Raw genomic sequence first — 21,352 nt, forward strand, 5'->3', positions numbered from 1 at the left:
TAAAAGTGTAAAAATTAAGAGGTGTAATTGAATTTGCAAGTCATGTGCATTTAATTTTCAATGTATTGGTTCAAAAAGTCAGAAAAATAGAACAAAACTTAAATACTGTTATAATTATTAATAGCAAAAGAATAAAAAGAAAACATCTTAAAACTTGCAGAGGAAAATATTATCCAGGCAGGAAGCCATCAGTTTTGAAGTTATGAAAGCTATTCAGCTGTGGTGCTGGTGTATTTGATCTTCCATCCCTTGTTCTTCCCAGTAGAGTCAGATCTGAACGCCACATGCACTTGGTAACTTCCAGTATCTATAGAGTCTGGTGGTGCCGAGCCACAGAACGGTCCGTACTCTTGTCCAGTTGTTGAAATCTTAAAAAAAAAGAAACATCCAAAAGGAAAAAGAAGATTGATTCATCGGGTCCCTGACCGATGTCCTGCCAAACTCAAATATGCAAGAAAACGCAGAAGCATGTAGTAAATCAGCTGGCAGAGGGTAAATCAGTGACAGGTCGTCTTAAAGCCATGGGGAGGAATACATTACTTATTCATTGTCTTGTCTACATTGGCCTTGTGCGGTACTGACCTTTAGCATATCATACGGACAGGGGACATCGGGGTGTCCCTCTATGTCAAAAGGTTCCAAGAAGTCCAGGATGATTCTGGAGCCCTCCGGCAGACTGATGGTGTGATTGCACTGGCTCATGGGCGGGTAGGGGTTTGGGTAGCCAGGACTAGTCAGAGCTCCAGATGCTGACGTCAATACCTGGCTTTTGCAGGGCACTGCAGAGGAAACACAGATTAGATGAAATTTGCACTTATTTAGGACATGAGTGCGTTCCTACATGTGTTTTGTGTCTATATTCACCTTTTCAGATTTACTTACCCTTAGATCCTGGTTGAGCTAAATACTTTAGAATATAAATACATCAGTTTATAAGACCCACCTGGAAAATCCAGAAAACACTTTCTGTACCGTTCCAGAGGACGAAGGAACCCTAAACCCAGTGTTCAAACCTCGGTGAATGATACTGAATTCTTAAAAATGGTTTCTTCCTTCAACTGCTGTGTCACGGCGGATTTTCTTTGAAGACGGAAAAGACGGAAAAGAACATTTCTTTGTGAACTGCTCTCTCCACTGGCGCCATTAAAGATTAGACTCATTTTGATCTGTGTTATTGCCCGGGCAAAGTGTGCAGATGAAGTTACGGGAAAAAAACAAATGAGCTTCTGCAAAGAGGCAGAGCTGCTGTAATTTATATAATTAGTACAATCTGTGGGCAGATAATCATTTTTGTCTATTCATTGCATGATTTGTTGTGCCACCGTATTTTCCCCCACCCCACCCCTGGCAAAGTATAATAATTTAAGGCACATCAGCTGGTAATTGTGATTAATTACCTGGTGCCGGTGCGCTGTAAGTGCTGCACACAGGTATCAATTTTTATAGCCATTTCGAAGTTGCTCTTCCCTGAGGAATCGGCTGTGATTAACCTCGCTGCGCACCAGCTGCCAGAGATCAGCTACTGCATGCATCAGAATTTCTTTTCAGCCTGGAATTAACGCCTATTGCATTATAAAATCCAACGCTCTACACTTACTACGTGCCTTATGATATAACACAAATCATTGTTTTCTGCAAAGGATTTTACACCAACAAATGGTGGGATCTTACTACATGTAGGAGCGTTTTCATCTAGCTTAAAATGTCTTAAAACCTTAGCGCTGTGTTAGAAAGGCATTTTGAGGACTTAGACTTGTTTTCACCACTTGTCTCAGAGAGAGACAGGAGGCTGAGAGGCTCAGCGTGAGTTTATCTGATCTGCTTTACAACTGCTAATGCAGTCATTCCCTCATGCCGAGCTCCTTAACACCACACCTCACTGTGCGCCTTCTGAGCTCCTTTGATTGCGCCCAAACGAAAAACGCCTCTTGGGCTTCAGCTCCTTTTGCTCCTACCTGTGCAGGATCTCTTGTTGTCATGGAGAAGGTGGCCCTGCTTGCACGTGCAGTAATAGCCGCCGATGTAATTGTGGCAGAAATGGTCACATACTCGCTCGCCATCTACCCTGGATAGGCACTCGTTGATGTCTGGAAGAGACCGACACAGGATGCTGCTTTAGCGTTACTCGGTACATTTGTGTCTTTTCATCTACGGGCGGGCCCTCTACAGATGCATGATGCTACCCTGTCTTAATGAGATGTGTGAGCCTGGAGGGACTGAATGGGTCTGTTAACGGTTTCAACTGTGAATATTTGTTTGGATTCATCACCCTGAGCAGTGTAAGCCAATACTGCCTTACCATATGAGCCATGAAGGTGTGGTCTTTGTTACCATAGACCTCAAAGAAATAAAAGAACTCTGACGAACTCTGAGTAAAATGCAAACAAAGAACGCAACTCCCCCCCTCGCTATTTTGCTTACGTGTCCCATCCATCCACCCACTCACATTCGGTGTGTTTAGCACGACTTAATAAAAGCAATTTACTTCTCTTCAAAGCGTAGCAGCGTGTGTTATGTTGTCTGAAGGCTCAGCGTCATGGTTGCTTTTCTCAAGATGGTGGAAAAGCTCTTGTCTAGATATTTTTCACATGCATTATCAAAAACGCTCTTGATCATTTTTAGTTGCTCTGAAGCTCTGCAGTGATAACAAACAGAAGAGCTCACATCACTGTCTTAATGTCTTTATAGTGGTCGCTGTGTCCAGACTGTTAAACTTCTGCTGTGGGACATGCTTCTTTCATTTTGTTTTGAGACTCTGGGCTTTCGTGGGTTTGTATTCAACTCTGACTTTCAAGGCGCTGCTGAATATATTCTTACTCATACTTGTTTTTCCCTAAGATCTTTTGAAATATTAATTCATATTTGTTCTTAATTAGCTGTGTTTATCTTGATTTTTGCCATTGTTTCATGCTCTGACTGTGAACAACAACTACTTTAATCCCTGGTCAGAACAGCTCTTTGTATAGAGATTTGAATGGATGCCATTTACTGATAGGGAATTTCAAAAGCACTAGATTTTATTGAGGGGTCTCAGAGTAAAGAGGTTTAAATGCATATCTGTGGCTCCTTGAGCATATCATACAAGACAGCAAAAAGGTAAGATTAAAAATGGTTTAAATGGGTTTCGTCTTCTGAATGGACCCACTTTTGTAGAAAAGGAGTACAACATGACAACCGGTGGATGGAGGAGTACCTACATTTCTTCAAACAAGCTCTAACATTTTTCTTGTACTTCTGTCAGTCTTTCTCATAAGATGTGCACGGCTTAAAAGCTGACTGCGCCTACGATGACCTAATAGTCCCATTGTGTCTACATGGACTTTTAAAACATTTCATTATAGCTGCTGATGTCCTATTTGCCTTCTGGGAACAAGCGTCGCATTTTCACATCACCTTCTGAGGTGTAAAACGCTTGGAAGCCAGTGAATCGGCCTTCGTTAGAGTAGTCGCTCCTAAAGACCACCGACATGACGTTCCCGGCTGACATGATGATGGTGTTCCTGGGGGTACTCTCGTGGTTCTTCTCCTCCTCGCCGCAGAACCGCAGGGTTTCATTCCCTTCCGCCAAAACCTGTTTTGACAGGGTTAGAGGCCTCTTTGGTGAGCAAGGAGTTCCGGTGTGCACAAAGGGGGCTTTGTTTGGACGCAGCTCACCTGGATGTGGTCGTACTCACACTGATTGGAGGGCTCCAAGCTGAAGTGGGTGAAGTAGAGCTTGATGCGGTGGCCGTGCGGAGCGGTTATGTTCCACACCACGAGCTGCTTGTCGGGGTATGGCTGCGGGAATCCAGGGGAGGCGAAGCTGCCATATAGCCCGGTCATTTCCACACTCAGTGAGACACCAAGGAGGGAAGACAGGGCAAATACACAGATGCCACTGCAGAAAATTAGGTGGGATAGAAGCAGGTTGGAGGATCACACTCCGAAAAAAATAAAATAAAAAATGAAGAGCTGACACTCACCTGGTCATGCTCGGTTCACAGCCCTGAGACGCTGCCTGTTTTGGAACAGTTGACTCGGACTAATGGGGAGGTAAATGAACTCAGCTGTCCCAGCAGGCTGACATTAAGTAAACAAAGCGAGACAGGCACATGATCTGTGTGTCATCATCCCTCCACCTTCTTCTGTCACACAAATCTATCAAACTGACCGATGTCACAACTGTTCAGGTTCAATTTTAGACTTTTTTTTTTTTTTACCTCCTCCTGTTGTATTTCATTTATCATCATCAGTAATTGAACACAATATCATAAACATTTCAGACTTTTAATCATTTATTTTGAGCCTTTCTTTTTGGTGGTGAATCTGTAATAAAACATACAACTACAATGTGTTTCAAAATAATTTTGATTTGAAAAACATTGTTGCTTTGAGGTCAAGTTTAAGAATGAGGATGGAACCGTCTTGGTTGATCGGCTGTTTCTCTGTGGACAGCAACAAAAGTGTTCCAACATTTTACTTCTTTGTTCTTTGTTTTGCTTTTTTGACAGTGATGGAGTGTGTGCATACGTGAGCATCTAAATATATTTTTGGTGAAAGAAAATCCACAATAAACCTGAACTTCTGCACCCCATGCTTGTTTTTTGGAAATCAGTGATATTGAGTACATGTAACATCACTGAAAGTACAAAATTATTATGATATACAATAGATTGAGACATTCGGACATAATTCTGTTACATTTTACTGAAGATAAAATGTTATTTTAATATTGAGATGTAAAAAAAAAAATCATTTTGACAAATATCTACTATTAAACAAGCTATCAGAGTAAAGCCTGTACATATTAATAGACTGTAAAGCATCCACCGTCCTCTGCATACTTTGATGCCCTGTCAATCTTGTTTAGATATGATGCTGATGAAACTTGACTCATGTCAATAACTAATTATGATCCTGTTCCTTTGATAGCTTAGCTCTAAGGGTACTAAATGCCCTCCTTCCCCTTCACCAACCAAAAAAACGATTTAATACATTTTAGCTACAACATTTTGAAGTAAAGCATTTTTCTTTGCACTTATTCACTATTACAAAGTCTGAAAACTGTACAAAACAACATGTTGTTTTTGGTTTGTCGAACCAGATTGCTACAAAATTTACATTTGTTCTCATAAATCTGCACTTTGCCGAATGCTGTAGCCACGGGTTTACTGTGAAAGCCATTGTAATAGGGGAATTGCAGAGGGTTTGTCCTGTCTGTTTTAATGGAACATGGATATTGATGTTAGTCAGAAGCAAGCAAGGCTTTTCAGCCAGCAACAGTTGTCTGATAAGTAGATTCTAATAACCAAAACCCCCTTTTCCCCTAACTGCAGCACTAATGGCTGGTATTTGACGTGAATTGCAATAATTATCCCCATGAATATCAATGTTAATTTGCAATATCAAAGGACCTTTTTGATGGTACTCTTTCTCAGGCGTGACCTTTCGGCTCCCCTTATTGTAGAGCCAGTGGGATGTTGGAGACACAGAGCAGTCTATGCATGTTGCAGATGTTTTCTGCTCAGACGTCATCCAAGCTTTTTGAGGCTTTTAATCATCCGGCGTGACACATCAACAGAATTGACACCCCCTGACTTAACAAAACGCAGCTCTGAAAGTACAACCACATCATTAGAAAAACAAAAATGTTTAATTTGTGAGCTTGTTTCAGCACCATGATCTCTAATCCTTGATGACTTTAAACAGATTGGAGACTTTTAGAAATATACAGCCAGCGAACATACTCAGACCTCTAGGGATAGAAAGATTGTATTGCTTGTGGACTTAAACATCACTTGTCAGTTCTGGCAAGTCTTCTATTTTAACAATCCGAAATAAGTTGATCCAGTATGCTGCAATGTAGTTTAATTTTGCTTTGGAAACAATTGTGTAAATCCATCTGTATACTAACTCTTTTTTTGTCTATATCTAAGATCAGAACAACATTTAACAACTGGAACTGTGACGCAGAAAGATCAGATGAAGACCAATGCTTATCTCACCATGCACAGAATAGGTGATAACGTACACTTTCGTGTTTCACATGTCGCTTTCATTCAAATATAACTTATCAAAAGGTTGGACATATATCAGCTGTGCAATACAAAACAGTACACTTAACACATTTTTCTTCAATACAATATATATATGGAATTGTTCAACATACAAGGCGGAGAAAAAGTAATGCATGCAGTTCAGGTAATAAGACAGTAAATCTTCTTTTAACACAGGTAGATTGTTGGATATTACAGTACAGAACAGGCCAACCTGGTATTCAGTGCCATCATTTCTTACCCAGTTTATGTTTCTGCTGTATGTCTAATAAAAGACAGGGTCTCTCTGCACTCCCCCATAGGGCTGTCCACTCACTAACACAGATTGTCTTCGGGTTGTTGGGCTGTCGTGAAGTTTGGCCGGGGCCATCAACGTGCTCCTCATGCGTTGGATAAGCTTGAGTCTCCAAGTAAGATAGCCCGTGTCGGTCTCTGGATCATAAACAAAAAAACCTAACAATGAAAAATGGAACTAAGGAATACATTTTTATACAACTATATCAACATGCCTCAATTAGAGATGTGGAGTTTCAGAGATATTAACGCTTACATAGCCATTTTTGGAGCTTGAATCTTGGAAGAAGCGACGGACGAGTGAGGGAGCGAGAGAGACTGATGTTGGCGATTCATCCTCAGGCAAACTCATCTTAATATCTAGAAAAATAAAATGATAAAACCATAAATCAAAATGCATATGAGAAGGCACAACAACTGCAGTAGTCACAACATAAACTATTATCAATGCGGAATATACTTTCAACATGAAAAAGCCTTTTACAGATTTTCAAAGAAAAATATCGGGATCAGGAAGGTTGATAAATCTGACAAATATTTATGTAAACATTCAGGGTAAATAAAAACGTGCTGCAGATTATTACAAATCACCTGCTGGATATTTTTCTCCAATACTTGTCCTAGGCTAAACATGCTAACACCAAGCAATGTGGCAAACGTGACGTCTGTCATACATGTTGGTCTCAACTCAAAATAATAGTTATAAACAATCTCAGAAATAAATTACTTACCAAGCTTGGTGAACAAGTCAGACATGTGGAGAGCAAATTGTTCTGAAATGACTTAGCTTCTGTCGCTTTGGTGGGAACCTGCGGTTCTGGGGGCGGAGTCAGTGAATTAACTCCTTTAATGTTATAACCGCTGTGAGAGTTAAGAAGTCAAGTTATTGATTCCATTTTAAGATTTGATATGGGGACACTTTGTTTTAACACTCGCTTTTAACTCCTAATAGGTTCATTCTTACACAGGGTTACAAAACAGTATGCAATTCTATAGAGTAAATTTAACTCTGCTTTTGCTCAAAGTTTGCGTACAAAAACTCCTCCACCAGGATGACAACATCGAACCTTACGCTTCTTGCGGCAAAGCGTAAGGTATGGGGGTTTAAAAACAAAGCTTTTATTAAAAAAAGCCCCGGCACTAAAACTTTTCATTTTCGTCCCGTGTGGGAACACTTGTGTACGAACCCTCATGTTCAGTGTATGCTAAGAGGGATAGACTGAGAGAGAAGTAAAGACAGGAAGGATTGAACACGTTTTTTTGATTGAACACAATTGCCCAACACCTTGTTGAAACAATAATTATTACAGAGATTATTATTGTTGTTGGGTCATTCATTTGAACATTGATTTTTTTTGTGTGTTCTTTAATAAAGTTACGAACGTTTTGATGAGCCAATCAGAGGAGGACGTGCGGGTCTCAGCCTCCTGGCGGCGTTCAGTTTGTCACCTAATGCCGAGATCGACTCAAAACCTTCCACGATCGACGTATTGCACCGCTGCTCTAGCAAAGCACGAACAGTTCAGAAACAACATGACATGGGTAAAAGAAGTTATTTATTAACTGATTAAGTCGTGTTTTAGATTGTTCTTGAAAACCTAATCAGTCACGGCTGCACAGTGAACCCATTCATTTTATCCAGCAGACAGCCGCTCCCATCTTTTGCAGGTACTACGTACCCCCGCTAAATCTTTTAGAGGTACGCAGTACCCTACCGCACCCCATTACTTTCACCCCTGCATGCAGGTCGGTCCTCCAGGACGCAGCAGGGGCAACTCCTCCTCCCCCACCCCGCAGAGCTCCAGTTTCCTACCTTAAAGCCTCATGCGGGAAGGTGTAAGTTTTTGGGGGTTTTTTAAAAGACAAAGTCTTTTTTTGTTTTGAAAATATATTTGTTACCTTTTGTCCTCCGATTAATAGTTTTTAAATAAGTCCGAATAGCCATGCTGCACGAACAAAAGCAGGTCTGTTCGTGAAGATAAACATGAATATATGAGTAAGTGACGTAAGTGACCGCCCCTCTTTATTTTCAGTTGGCCTGTCATGATTGGTTGATTTGTATGACTGACAAATGGAGATAGGAAAAAAAAGAAAGCTGGCCACTCTGAGGTATGAGGGGGAAAAAAAAAAAGAAAAAAAAAAGGTTCCCATCCAGGGCGGGCATGGCTGACCCTGGGCCCCGCAACGCTCCCCGACAGTCAGCACATGTCGCCAGGCCTGGCGCTACCGCAGGAGAGGCAACTCCTCCGCCTCCAATCCCGCTGAACGTCAGTATCCTACCTTACGCGAGAAGGCGTAAGGTATGGGGCTTATAAAAAAGCCCCGGCGCTAAAACTTTTCCTTTTCGTCTCGTGTGGTACAGTACTTGTGTACGAACTCTCATGTTCAGTCTATGCTAAGAGGGATAGACTGAGAGAGAAGTAAAGACAGGAAGGATAAACGATTCTATCCTGAGAACCTGTCTAACTCGTTCGTTCTGCAAGACGAAAATAAGTTTAGTGACCAAATGATGGTAGAAGACCTACATTCAAGGACTCTGGTTCAGTCGTCCATTGACGTCAATCTGTGACACATGATTCGGGCTTTGAATTTGCTACCTGAGGATCACGTCATCAATGACGACATGAGAGAGTCACGTGCAGTATGAATGTAGGTCCTGTTCCTTTTTCATCTTGTTGTGTAAAGCTTGTTAAAGTGAAACATCTCAAATAAAAAAAACTTTTACCAGCTTTATGTGAGCTGATGATGAACTCGCTCATTTACAGAGAGAGAACGTTTATATCTGATGAGTTTTCAGATTTACATGTAACGGGTGGTATTAATGAGTCTCCAGAAGTCAATCAGGTTTCGATGAAATCTTTTATTCTGGAGAAGAGTAAAACAATAAATCAACCTCCTCTTCAAATCTCCTTGCACTCCAGCCCACAGCAGCGCAGAACAACGCTGTGCACTAACTTTTTTTTCCCGATTCAACAGAAATCAACGACAACAAAACAAGAAATCTCACAAAAATCATTAACTAAAAACAAGAGAAAAACGCCACCTGGTGGCCATAGTAACAAAATAGACAGAGTTAAATAAACAGAGATAAAAATGTTAACTTAAAATAAAAACGCATACCTGGAGGAGAAGAGTAAAACAATAAATCAACCTCCTCTTCAAATCTCCTTGCACTCCAGCCTAAATGTGAAAATAAAAACAATGTTCAACTGAACTGTGCTGGATTAGCACCGGTTGTTCGCGCCAAAATAAAAGAAAGAAAATTATAATAAAACTGGTTATAAAAACCCACAATGATGGTAAAAACTGCAAAATAACACATTAACAAACAACAATAAACATCATATAGTAAAACTTCAACATAAACAACAACATCCGTAGAGAAAACAAACATATCGCAGCAGTGAACTTTCCTGACTTACCCACAGCAGCGCAGAACAACGCTGTGAGGGAAAAGGGGGAAGCAGAGATGCTATGAGGGCTGGACTGAGCTACGGAAACCCAGGAGACACAAACAAGGCAGAGTGCAGAAAGGCGACCCCCGCAGGCAGAAACAAATAACAATAACTAAAGATAAAATTCACAAATTCTCAATATAAAATGAATTAGAAATTATAATTTGAAAAAAAGTACATTCGTAACTCTGTTACATACAGAAATTAACACGAAAAAGACCAAATTATTACAGGGACCGACATTCAAAGACAGTCTAAAAATACTGAGGTAAATTTGAATACCTATATCCTCATAACTACATTAAATATCTATATCATCTGTCATGTGACTATTAAAGCTTAGTTACATGACACAGATTGCCGTCTGTAAAAGCAATAACCTGCCAATCACCTGCCTCTGATTGTTCTCATTTACATACAGGCAGGGGTCAAAGTAGTTTTAAATTCTTGGGGGTACTATGACCAAAAAAAAAAAAAAAAAAAAAAAAAACAGATTCTCACTCCCAACTCGTCACATATTGACGCTTGGGCAGGTACCCTCGGCGTCACATGTTGACGCAGAGGGTTCTCTCATTGAATGCTGTGCCGTTTCCCTAAGCGTCCGATACTGACGACTTAGGAACGAATAAGATGACGTGTCTATTCTATTTTTAAAAAAACCTTTATTTACAATGTATGTGCTAGTTTGAACAGGATATTAAGAATATTTACTACAAATACATGTATCGGTCATAAAATTTTAATTCGGTATTTAAAAATAACTCGGTAAAATATAAAACCGAAGGGTTTTTGTTGTGGTTGTTGTTAGGTTGATATAAAATCCTTTATTTTAAATTTACCAACTTTTTTGAGTATGATATCAATGATTTACACCAAATAAATTTAAGAAAAATTAAGATTTATTTTCTTTTGTGATTGCATGCAAACAGTTCTGTAAATGTTTTAATATTTTTGGTTGAAATAATAAAAATAAGTACGGATACCGCAAAAACCCAAGAAGAAGAAGACACTGACGTCATAGCATGCAACACTTGAGTACAAACCTGAATCTGTCCAAAATGTTTTTGTACTATAAAACAATAACTAGAGTGTTATGTTTTAAAGTTGCTGATTGCAGTTTTAGGACTTAATGGCAGTCGGACTGTGCCGCGAATGGTTGAAGACATTTAGACACGTTTGTAACATTTATAAAAGAAATTTACCAGAAGAAATGGGCGGGAAGCTAGCTACATTAGCCTCTTGGAGTCCATAAGCTTCAACTGAACCTGCACTTAATACATTTAATTAGCCATGATAGAGTCACAGAATTCTTTATAGTCATGCTTGTTGTAAAATTTGAGGATCGATATAAACACCAGTGACCCTAGGCTGTGATGATCCTTAAAGTTTTGTCTATGAGCCCCTGTCTGTTTGCAGCTAGGCCATTTACTTCAAATAAGAACGAACTTGGATCATTACAGGCAAAGATCTCTCCACCTGTCTATTTTGTTTATTGCTGTTGCAACTTATGAAGAGAAATCAAGACCTTCCGAAATCTGAACATTTCTCTTTTTTTATGTCAACAGGTTCTTCTTTGATCTCATCACCTCACGTATATTTCTGCTCTTTTATATAGCACCCACAAAAGGCACTTTTAAGAGCCACATCTGTCTTATCTGTCCGTCATCTTTGTGTCCTTAATTTGTCTATTCTTAACTTAATTTGTCAACAGTACTGTTTTCTGTCAGTCTGTTTGTTTCTTCATCTGAAGTCTTTGTTGTTGTTGTTTTTTTGCACGTTGCCATTGTTTTTTTTTTAGTATGACACGCCCCAAACTCAGGCCATGCCCAAAGTGTCAAACGCCTAACCAGGCAAACAGAAAAACTTGTTTTGTCTGTCACCAGAGCCTTTCCACCAAAGAAAAATCTAAAACAAAAGGCGCAGATTTTTGACGATCGGTGGAGGGAAGCTGTTTTAAAGAACAGAAAAGTTTCCAGAGTAATAGATTCTGCACAAATCGCAGTAAGTATAAATTTTTAGACTGAAAAAGTTCTGTTAATGAGCAAAATGTAACCTGTACTCCTCTTGTTAACTTAAAAATTCTTCTCTGACTTTTCCATATGAAGATGTTGAGATGTTAACACCACAAAGCACACATGACTTTGAAAATATTAAATATTTTATCAATATGTTGCTAAAGATGAAAAACAACTGCTCTAATAGGATGGTGTGTTTAAGTAATTTGTTACATGTTCTTATCAATTGCAGGTCCACAAACTCCATGCTTTAGGCTTCAAGCCCATTTTATTTTTCGCGAAGGAAGAATCATCTTCAAGCAAGTGGGTTGCGGACATAATTACACATTTGGAGACCACAGATACTACGAAGAATTTTTTGGATAAGATGCAGAGGGCTTATGAGTTTCTCCTCTCTGTTGGTAATGCATGTGTGTGTGTGTGTGAGAGTGTGTGTACTTCTGTAGTTCCTTATATCAAGTCCACAGAGAGCGAGCAAGATATGTGTCTATAGATACTTATGTATTTTTTTCCTTTAAAATTATGTCTTTCCTAGGCACACCTGTACCAGTGCAGCCCCAAACCTCTACAGAAGATGCTTTTACACACAAAGAGCAGCTGACTGGTAAAAACGCTGAGGACTTCATTAATGAACCGAAGGAGACCACAGCTGAGGAGCAGCCAAAGATCTCACCACAAAGCCAAGAAGAGACTGTGATTGTGCTTGATCTGGTTCCTGTTCCTCCTCCTCCTATTGTTCCGTCCTCGCCAGCTTTCCAGACGAAAAGGGCCCGAAGCCCCTCTCCAGCTGCCTCTCCCATAGACCAGCCAGATCAGGAGTCATATGAATCACCTGCTGCTAATGTCATCTCTTCAAGTCAGGGTGGCCTATGTGACACTGACAGTAAGAAGAAAAGTGTAAGTTTTGTTTTCCTTAGTCCTGTGACTATTGCTTTTACATCCATTGATTTTCTTACACCAGGGGGGTAGCTATTAAAAAAAACCAACTACCAACTTAAGGAGTTAAGCACTAAAATGCTGCTGCTGCCTATTTCCAGCTAGAGGTGGGGGTCACCCTGGACAGGTCGCCAGTCTGTCCAGGGTGGCGACCAGGGCAACACAGAGACAGACAGGAAAAACAACCATGCGCACACACACTCACACCTAGGGACAATCTGGAGAGACCAATTAACCTGACAGTCATGTTTTTGGACTGTGGGAGGAAACCGGAGTACCCGGAGAAAACCCACGCATGCAGAAAGACCCAGGGCCAGGAATCAAAACCAGAACTTCGTCTATCAACTGTGCCACTGTGCATTTAATGTACATTTCTGTTATACTAACTTCAAATTCTCAATTAATAATGATGCTTGTCTTGACCTTGTTTGTGATCCTGTGGACAAGTACCCAGTATTTGTTAGTTAAACAGTAAGTTTAACTAACTGTCCTGAAATCATAAACCAAGCCTTTGCAAATTTTACACAAGTGGGGAGAAGGCTGGAAATGGAGATTAACAAAGATAGCGACAAAGCTTATCCACTTTGTTGCTATCTTCATTGATTTTTTTCCAGACTCTTTTACTGACTGTCAAAACAGCTAGTGATATATGTAGCAACTCTTATTGAAGCAACAATAAATCAACCTCCTCTTCAAATCTCCTTGCACTCCAGCCCACAGCAGCGCAGAACAACGCTGCGCACTAACTTTTTTTCCACGATTCAACAAGAATCAACAACAAAAAAAGAAATCTCACAAAAATCATTAACTAAAAACAAGAGGAGAAAAACGCCACATGGTGGCCACAGTAACACAATAGACAGAGTTAAATAAACAGAGATGAAAAGGTTAACTTAAAATAAAAACGCATACCTGGAGGAGAAGAGTAAAACAATAAATCAACCTCCTCTTCAAATCTCCTTGCACTCCAGCCTAAATGTGAAAATAAAAACAATGTTCAACTGAACTGTGCTGGATTAGCACCGGTTGTTCGCGCCAAAATAAAAGAAAGAAAATTATAATAAAACTGGTTATAAAAACCCACAATGATGGTAAAAACTGCAAAATAACACATTAACAAACAACAATAAACATCATATAGTAAAACTTCAACATAAACAACAACATCCGTAGAGAAAACAAACATATCGCAGCAGTGAACTTTCCTGACTTACCCACAGCAGCGCAGAAAAACGCTGTGAGGGAAAAGGGGGAAGCAGAGATGCTATAAGGGCTGGACTGAGCTACGGAAGCCCAGGAGACACAAACAAGGCAGAGTGCAAAAAGGCGACACCCGAAGGCAGAAACAAATAACAATAACTAAATAAGATAAAATTCACAAATTCTCAATATAAAATGAATTAGAAATTATACTTTGAAAAAAAGTACATTTGTAACTCTGTTACATACAGAAATTGACACGAAAAAGACCAAATTATTACAGGGACCTACTTTCAAAGACTGCACCTTAAAGCCTCATGCGGGAAGGTGTAAGTTGTTTTTTGTTTTGAAAATATATTTGTTACATTTTGTCCTCCGATTATTAGTTTTTAAATAAGTCCGAATAGCCATGCTGCACGAACAAAAGCAGGTCTGTTCGTGAAGACAAACATGAATATATGAGTAAGTGACGTAAGTGACCCGCGCCTCTTTATTTTCAATTGGCCTGTCATGATTGGTTGATTTGTATGACTAAGCAATGGAGATAGGAAAAAAAAGAAAGTTGGCCAATCTGAGGTATGAGAGAAAAAAAAAAAAAAAGGTTCCCATCCAGGGCGGGAACGGCTGACTCTGGAGCCCCGCAACGCTCCCCGAGAGTCAGCCCATGCCGCTGGGCTTGGCGCAACCGCAGGAGAGGCAACTCCTCCGCCTCCCATCCCGCTGAACGCCAGTATCCTACCTTACGCTTCTCGCGAGAAGGCGTAAGGTATGGGGCTTATCAGAAAGCCCCGGCGCTAAACCTTTTCCCTTTCGTCTCGTTGTGAACGAACTCTCATGTTCAGTCTATGCTAAGACGGACAGACTGAGAGAGAGGTAAAGACAGGAAGGATAAACTGTTCGATCCTAAGAACCTGTCTAACTGGTTCGTTCTGGAAGACGAAAATAAGTTTAGTGACCAAATGATCGTAGAAGACCTACATTCAAGGACTCTGGTTCAGTCGCTCATTGACGTCAATCTGTGACGTGTGATTCGGGCTTTGAATTTGCCACCGAGGATCACGTCATCAATGACGAGCTGAGAGAGTCACGTGCAGTATGAATGTAGGTCCTTTTCCTTTTTCATCTTGTTGTGTAAAGCCTGTCAAAGTGAAACGTGTCAAATAAAATAAGCTTTTACCAGCTTTATATGAGCTGAACTCGCTCCCTTATAGAGAGAGAACGTTTATATCTGATGAGTTTTCAGTTTTACAAAAATTGACATGAAAAAGACCAAATTATTACAGAGGAACAACATTCAAAGACAGTCTAAAAATACTGATGTAAATTTGTATATCTAGTTCTACATATCTACATCATATATCTATATCACATGTCATGTGACTATTAAAGCTTAGTCACATGACACATATTGCCGTAAGTAAAACAGCGATTCTTGAGAATAAACAGGTCCTACGGATAAAGCACAAAATTTGAATGAAACATATACAAAATATTATTTTTTAAAATATCTGACTAAACTAACCTGGGTCATGTGAGCACAACAATGTATATTTTCCTTGTGTTTGCTGAATATATATTTTTTATTATTTTAAACAAGATCCCATGTCCCGGAGCAGACCTCAATACATTATAATAGTTTAAAACAATTAAAGAAATACTAAAATTATATATTATGACAATTAAGTATAAGTATTAATATAAATAATTATAAAAGTATCAATAAGTTGAATTAAAAATAATTTTTAGATATTTTCCATCTCCATTGAAATTTGTCCCTAGTTTTTGTCAACACCGTTAGACATGAAAAGAAAGTAAAAACATCAGGCATTGCATTATTGGGGGGCACCAGAACATCTAAGGACCCCATGACCTCTTCCTTTCTCTTCCTTTGCTAAGAGGGCTAATTAGCTCTGGTTAGCTTATGTTATTCTTTAGTTTTTTCTTCTGTTTTATTCCTAAGTTGCTCGTCACAACCATGATGTGTCAACTCCATAACTGACAATTTACAAAACTTTGATGAAATTTTGTGAAATAAAAGCTTAATTTTGGTCAACTGTAAAGATTTCATGGACCCGACGAGCTACAGTATGGCCTCCTTCAGAATAACATCATATAAATTGAGGTAGTTTGGCATTTTGTGAACTCCGTCAGATGTCAACTCCATCAGAGTTTTTGGGACTCTTTCAGTGAAATTGTTGTAAAATCTCACTTAAATGTGCAGTTGAATCAGGTTAATGTATTTTACATGAATTGCATTACTTCACATGTATCAAGTTTCTCATTTTACTCACTAGTTTGTCACCACTTTCAATTCTGTCAACTCCGTCATGCACTGTCAACTCCGTCAGATGGACTTTTTGCTGATTTTTGTTTTAAATAATATTTATTTTGTTTCTTGAGAAGCAATTGTCTGTAAAATGAGTGAAAATAAGACTAATAGCGTATTTTAAAAATCATTTTATATTTATTTTTGTCAGGTGGTGATGACAAAGATCTGAGTCAGGCTGATTAAAAATGTAATTTAAAAAAAAAATGTTGCAACTGGGAGCCTGCACCTTAGCATCTTTACATTTCCTAAACATTATTTGTCATATTTGCATACATAAAGTTGAGAAATAATAAAAAATAAAAAAATGGGAAAATTCAAACCTATTTTGTCCCTATTCTCAAGAATCACTGAAAAGCAATAACCTGCTAAGCCAATCACCTGCCTCTGATTAGTCTACAACCCCTGGCAAAAAGTATGGAATCACCAGTCTTGGATGAGCAGTCATTCAGACATTTCATGCTGTAAAACAAACTCGGATCAAAAACATGATACAATATTAAGGTCATTCCAAAGTGCAACTTGTTGGCTTTCAGGAACACTCAAAGAAATGAAGAGAAAACATTGTGGAAGTCAGTGAATGATACTTTTATTGACCAAACACAGGGAAATAAATATGGAATCACTCAATTCTGAGGAAAAAAGTATGGAATCACTCAAATTGGAGGTAGAAAAAAGGACACACCCAGTCTATTTCCTTTCCCTAAATGGACACCTGCCCCAGATTAGATGTGCCCGTTAGTGTGCAGATCAAAACACCTGCAGTCATGACACCTTGGAGGGCTGCTGGACGAAGTGGAGTGGCGAGAACCATGACTCCAACAAGAGAAATGTCCCTTGAAACAAAAGAGAGGATTGTGAAACTTCTTGAAGAAGGTAACCCTTCACGCATGGTTGCTAAAGATGTGGGCTGTTCACAGTCAGCTGTATCCAAGATATGGTCCAAACACAAACAGCATGGAATGGTTGTTAAAGCCAAGCGTACTGGTAGACCAAGAAAGACATTAAAGCGTCAAGACAAACAACTAAAGGTCATTTGTCTTGAAAACCAAAAAAGTACAACTAAACAGATGAAGCATAAATGGGAGGAAGCTGGAGTCAATGTATGTGACCGAACCGTAAGAAATCGCCTAAAGGAGGTGGGATTTCAATACAGGAAAGCTAAATGAAAACCAGCATTGACACCTAACCATAAAAGAACAAGATTCCGATGGGCTAAGGAGAGGCAATCATGGACTGTGGATGACTGGATGAAAGTTGTCTTCAGTGATGAGTCAAGAATCTGCATTGGACAAGGTGATGATGCTGGAACTTTTGTTTGGTGCCGTTCCAGTGAGATTTATGAAGAGGCCTGCCTGAAGAAAACAACCAAATTTCCACAGTCCTTGATGATATGGGGCTGCATGTCAGGCAAAGGCACTGGGGAGATGACTGTGGTTAATTCTTCTATCAATGCACAAGTTTACATTGACATTTTGGACAGTTTTCTCATCCCTTCAATTGAACAGATGTTTGGAGATGATGAAATGATTTTCCAAGATGACAATGCATCGTGCCATAGGGCAAAAACAGTGAAGGCATTCCTTGAAGAAAGACACATTCAGTCGATGTCATGGCCTGCAAATAGTCCAGATCTCAACCCAATAGAAAACCTGTGGTGGAGATTGAAAAAAATGTTCCACAAGAAGGCTCCAACCTGCAAAGCTGATCTGGCAACTGCTATCAAAGAGAGTAGGCACCAAATACTGTTTGTCCCTCATCAAGTCCATGCCTCAGAGACTAAAAGCTGTTATAAAAGCCAAAGATGGTGCAACTAAATACTAGTGATGTATTTTGAATGGTCTTTTGTTTATGTGTTTTTCATGATTCCATACTTTTTTCCTCAGAATTGAGTGATTCCATATTTATTTCCCTGTGTTTGGTCAATAAAAGTATCATTCACTGACTTCCACAATGTTTTCTCTTCATTTCTTTGAGTGTTCCTGAAAGCCAACAAGTTGCACTTTGGAACGACCTTAATATTGTGTCATGTTTTTGATCCGAGTTTGTTTTACAGCATGAAATGTCTGAATGACTGCTCATCCAACACTGGTGATTCCATACTTTTTGCCAGGGGTTGTAATTTACATACAAGTCTGCCCTCCAGGACGTGCAGCGCCACTGACGCAGGGGCAACTCCTCCTCCTCCTCCCACCCCCCCGAAGAGCGCCAGTTTCGTACCTTACGCCTCCTGCGTGAATACATAAGTTTTTTTAATTTATTTTTGAAAGACAATAAAGTTTTTCCTCCGATTATTAGTTTTTAAATAAGTCCGAAAATCCATGCTGGACGAACAAAAGCAGGTCTGTTCGAAGACAAACATGATGAGTAACCCGCCCCTCTTTATTTGCAGTTGGCCTGTGATGATTGGTTGATTTGTATGACTGACAAATGGAGATAGGACAAAAGAAAGTTGGCCAATCTGAGGTATGAGAGAAAAAAAAAAAAAAAAAGGTTCCCATCCAGGGCGGGAACGGCTGACTCTGGAGCCCCGCAACGCTCCCCGAGAGTCAGCCCATGCCGCTGGGCCTGGCGCAACCGCAGGAGAGGCAACTCCTCCGCCTCCCATCCCGCTGAACGCCAGTATCCTACCTTACGCTTCTCGCGAGAAGGCGTAAGGTATGGGGCTTATCAGAAAGCCCCGGCGCTAAACCTTTTCCCTTTCGCCTCGTTGTGAACGAACTCTCATGTTCAGTCTATGCTAAGACGGACAGACTGAGAGAGAGGTAAAGACAGGAAGGATAAACTGTTCGATCCTAAGAACCTGTCTAACTGGTTCGTTCTGGAAGACGAAAATAAGTTTAGTGACCAAATGATCGTAGAAGACCTACATTCAAGGACTCTGGTTCAGTCGCTCATTGACGTCAATCTGTGACGTGTGATTCGGGCTTTGAATTTGCCACCGAGGATCACGTCATCAATGACGAGCTGAGAGAGTCACGTGCAGTATGAATGTAGGTCCTTTTCCTTTTTCATCTTGTTGTGTAAAGCCTGTCAAAGTGAAACGTGTCAAATAAAATAAGCTTTTACCAGCTTTATATGAGCTGAACTCGCTCCCTTATAGAGAGAGAACGTTTATATCTGATGAGTTTTCAGTTTTACAAAAATTGACATGAAAAAGACCAAATTATTACAGAGGAACAACATTCAAAGACAGTCTAAAAATACTGATGTAAATTTGTATATCTAGTTCTACATATCTACATCATATATCTATATCACATGTCATGTGACTATTAAAGCTTAGTCACATGACACATATTGCCGTAAGTAAAACAGCGATTCTTGAGAATAAACAGGTCCTACGGATAAAGCACAAAATTTGAATGAAACATATACAAAATATTATTTTTTAAAATATCTGACTAAACTAACCTGGGTCATGTGAGCACAACAATGTATATTTTCCTTGTGTTTGCTGAATATATATTTTTTATTATTTTAAACAAGATCCCATGTCCCGGAGCAGACCTCAATACATTATAATAGTTTAAAACAATTAAAGAAATACTAAAATTATATATTATGACAATTAAGTATAAGTATTAATATAAATAATTATAAAAGTATCAATAAGTTGAATTAAAAATAATTTTTAGATATTTTCCATCTCCATTGAAATTTGTCCCTAGTTTTTGTCAACACCGTTAGACATGAAAAGAAAGTAAAAACATCAGGCATTGCATTATTGGGGGGCACCAGAACATCTAAGGACCCCATGACCTCTTCCTTTCTCTTCCTTTGCTAAGAGGGCTAATTAGCTCTGGTTAGCTTATGTTATTCTTTAGTTTTTTCTTCTGTTTTATTCCTAAGTTGCTCGTCACAACCATGATGTGTCAACTCCATAACTGACAATTTACAAAACTTTGATGAAATTTTGTGAAATAAAAGCTTAATTTTGGTCAACTGTAAAGATTTCATGGACCCGACGAGCTACAGTATGGCCTCCTTCAGAATAACATCATATAAATTGAGGTAGTTTGGCATTTTGTGAACTCCGTCAGATGTCAACTCCATCAGTTTTTGGGACTCTTTCAGTGAAATTGTTGTAAAATCTCACTTAAATGTGCAGTTGAATCAGGTTAATGTATTTTACATGAATTGCATTACTTCACATGTATCAAGTTTCTCATTTTACTCACTAGTTTGTCACCACTTTCAATTCTGTCAACTCCGTCATGCACTGTCAACTCCGTCAGATGGACTTTTTGCTGATTTTTGTTTTAAATAATATTTATTTTGTTTCTTGAGAAGCAATTGTCTGTAAAATGAGTGAAAATAAGACTAATAGCGTATTTTAAAAATCATTTTATATTTATTTTTGTCAGGTGGTGATGACAAAGATCTGAGTCAGGCTGATTAAAAATGTAATTTAAAAAAAAAATGTTGCAACTGGGAGCCTGCACCTTAGCATCTTTACATTTCCTAAACATTATTTGTCATATTTGCATACATAAAGTTGAGAAATAATAAAAAATAAAAAAATGGGAAAATTCAAACCTATTTTGTCCCTATTCTCAAGAATCACTGAAAAGCAATAACCTGCTAAGCCAATCACCTGCCTCTGATTAGTCTAATTTACATACAAGTCTGCCCTCCAGGACGTGCAGCGCCACTGACGCAGGGGCAACTCCTCCTCCTCCTCCCACCCCCCCGAAGAGCGCCAGTTTCGTACCTTACGCCTCCTGCGTGAATACATAAGTTTTTTTAATTTATTTTTGAAAGACAATAAAGTTTTTCCTCCGATTATTAGTTTTTAAATAAGTCCGAAAATCCATGCTGGACGAACAAAAGCAGGTCTGTTCGAAGACAAACATGATGAGTAACCCGCCCCTCTTTATTTGCAGTTGGCCTGTGATGATTGGTTGATTTGTATGACTGACAAATGGAGATAGGACAAAAGAAAGTTGGCCAATCTGAGGTATGAGAGAAAAAAAAAAAAAAGGTTCCCATCCAGGGCGGGAACGGCTGACTCTGGAGCCCCGCAACGCTCCCCGAGAGTCAGCCCATGCCGCTGGGCCTGGCGCAACCGCAGGAGAGGCAACTCCTCCG

The 21,352-nt window shown here is 39.4% G+C and overlaps 1 protein-coding gene and 1 pseudogene across 1 annotated transcript; one reads left to right on the top strand and one right to left on the bottom strand.

Annotated features, from left to right (window-relative positions):
* Nucleotides 1-27: 27 nt before the first annotated feature.
* On the bottom strand, nucleotides 28-4,603 carry masp2 (MBL associated serine protease 2). The gene is made up of 6 exons (XM_014990578.2): nucleotides 3,963-4,603; nucleotides 3,655-3,877; nucleotides 3,394-3,571; nucleotides 1,956-2,087; nucleotides 583-779; nucleotides 28-368 (listed from the first exon to the last, which is right to left on the bottom strand). The coding sequence occupies exons 1-6, from the start codon at nucleotides 3,968-3,970 to the stop codon at nucleotides 210-212; spliced, it is 897 nt and encodes a 298-aa protein (XP_014846064.1). The 5' UTR covers nucleotides 3,971-4,603; the 3' UTR covers nucleotides 28-209.
* A 6,980-nt stretch (nucleotides 4,604-11,583) lies between these two features.
* On the top strand, nucleotides 11,584-13,481 carry LOC106931376 (uncharacterized; annotated as a pseudogene).
* Nucleotides 13,482-21,352: the final 7,871 nt, after the last annotated feature.

This window comes from Poecilia mexicana, unplaced genomic scaffold, assembly GCF_051168715.1.
Source record: "Poecilia mexicana isolate PSO_F unplaced genomic scaffold, ASM5116871v1 scaffold_7, whole genome shotgun sequence".
Classification (NCBI taxonomy): Eukaryota; Metazoa; Chordata; class Actinopteri; order Cyprinodontiformes; family Poeciliidae; genus Poecilia; species Poecilia mexicana.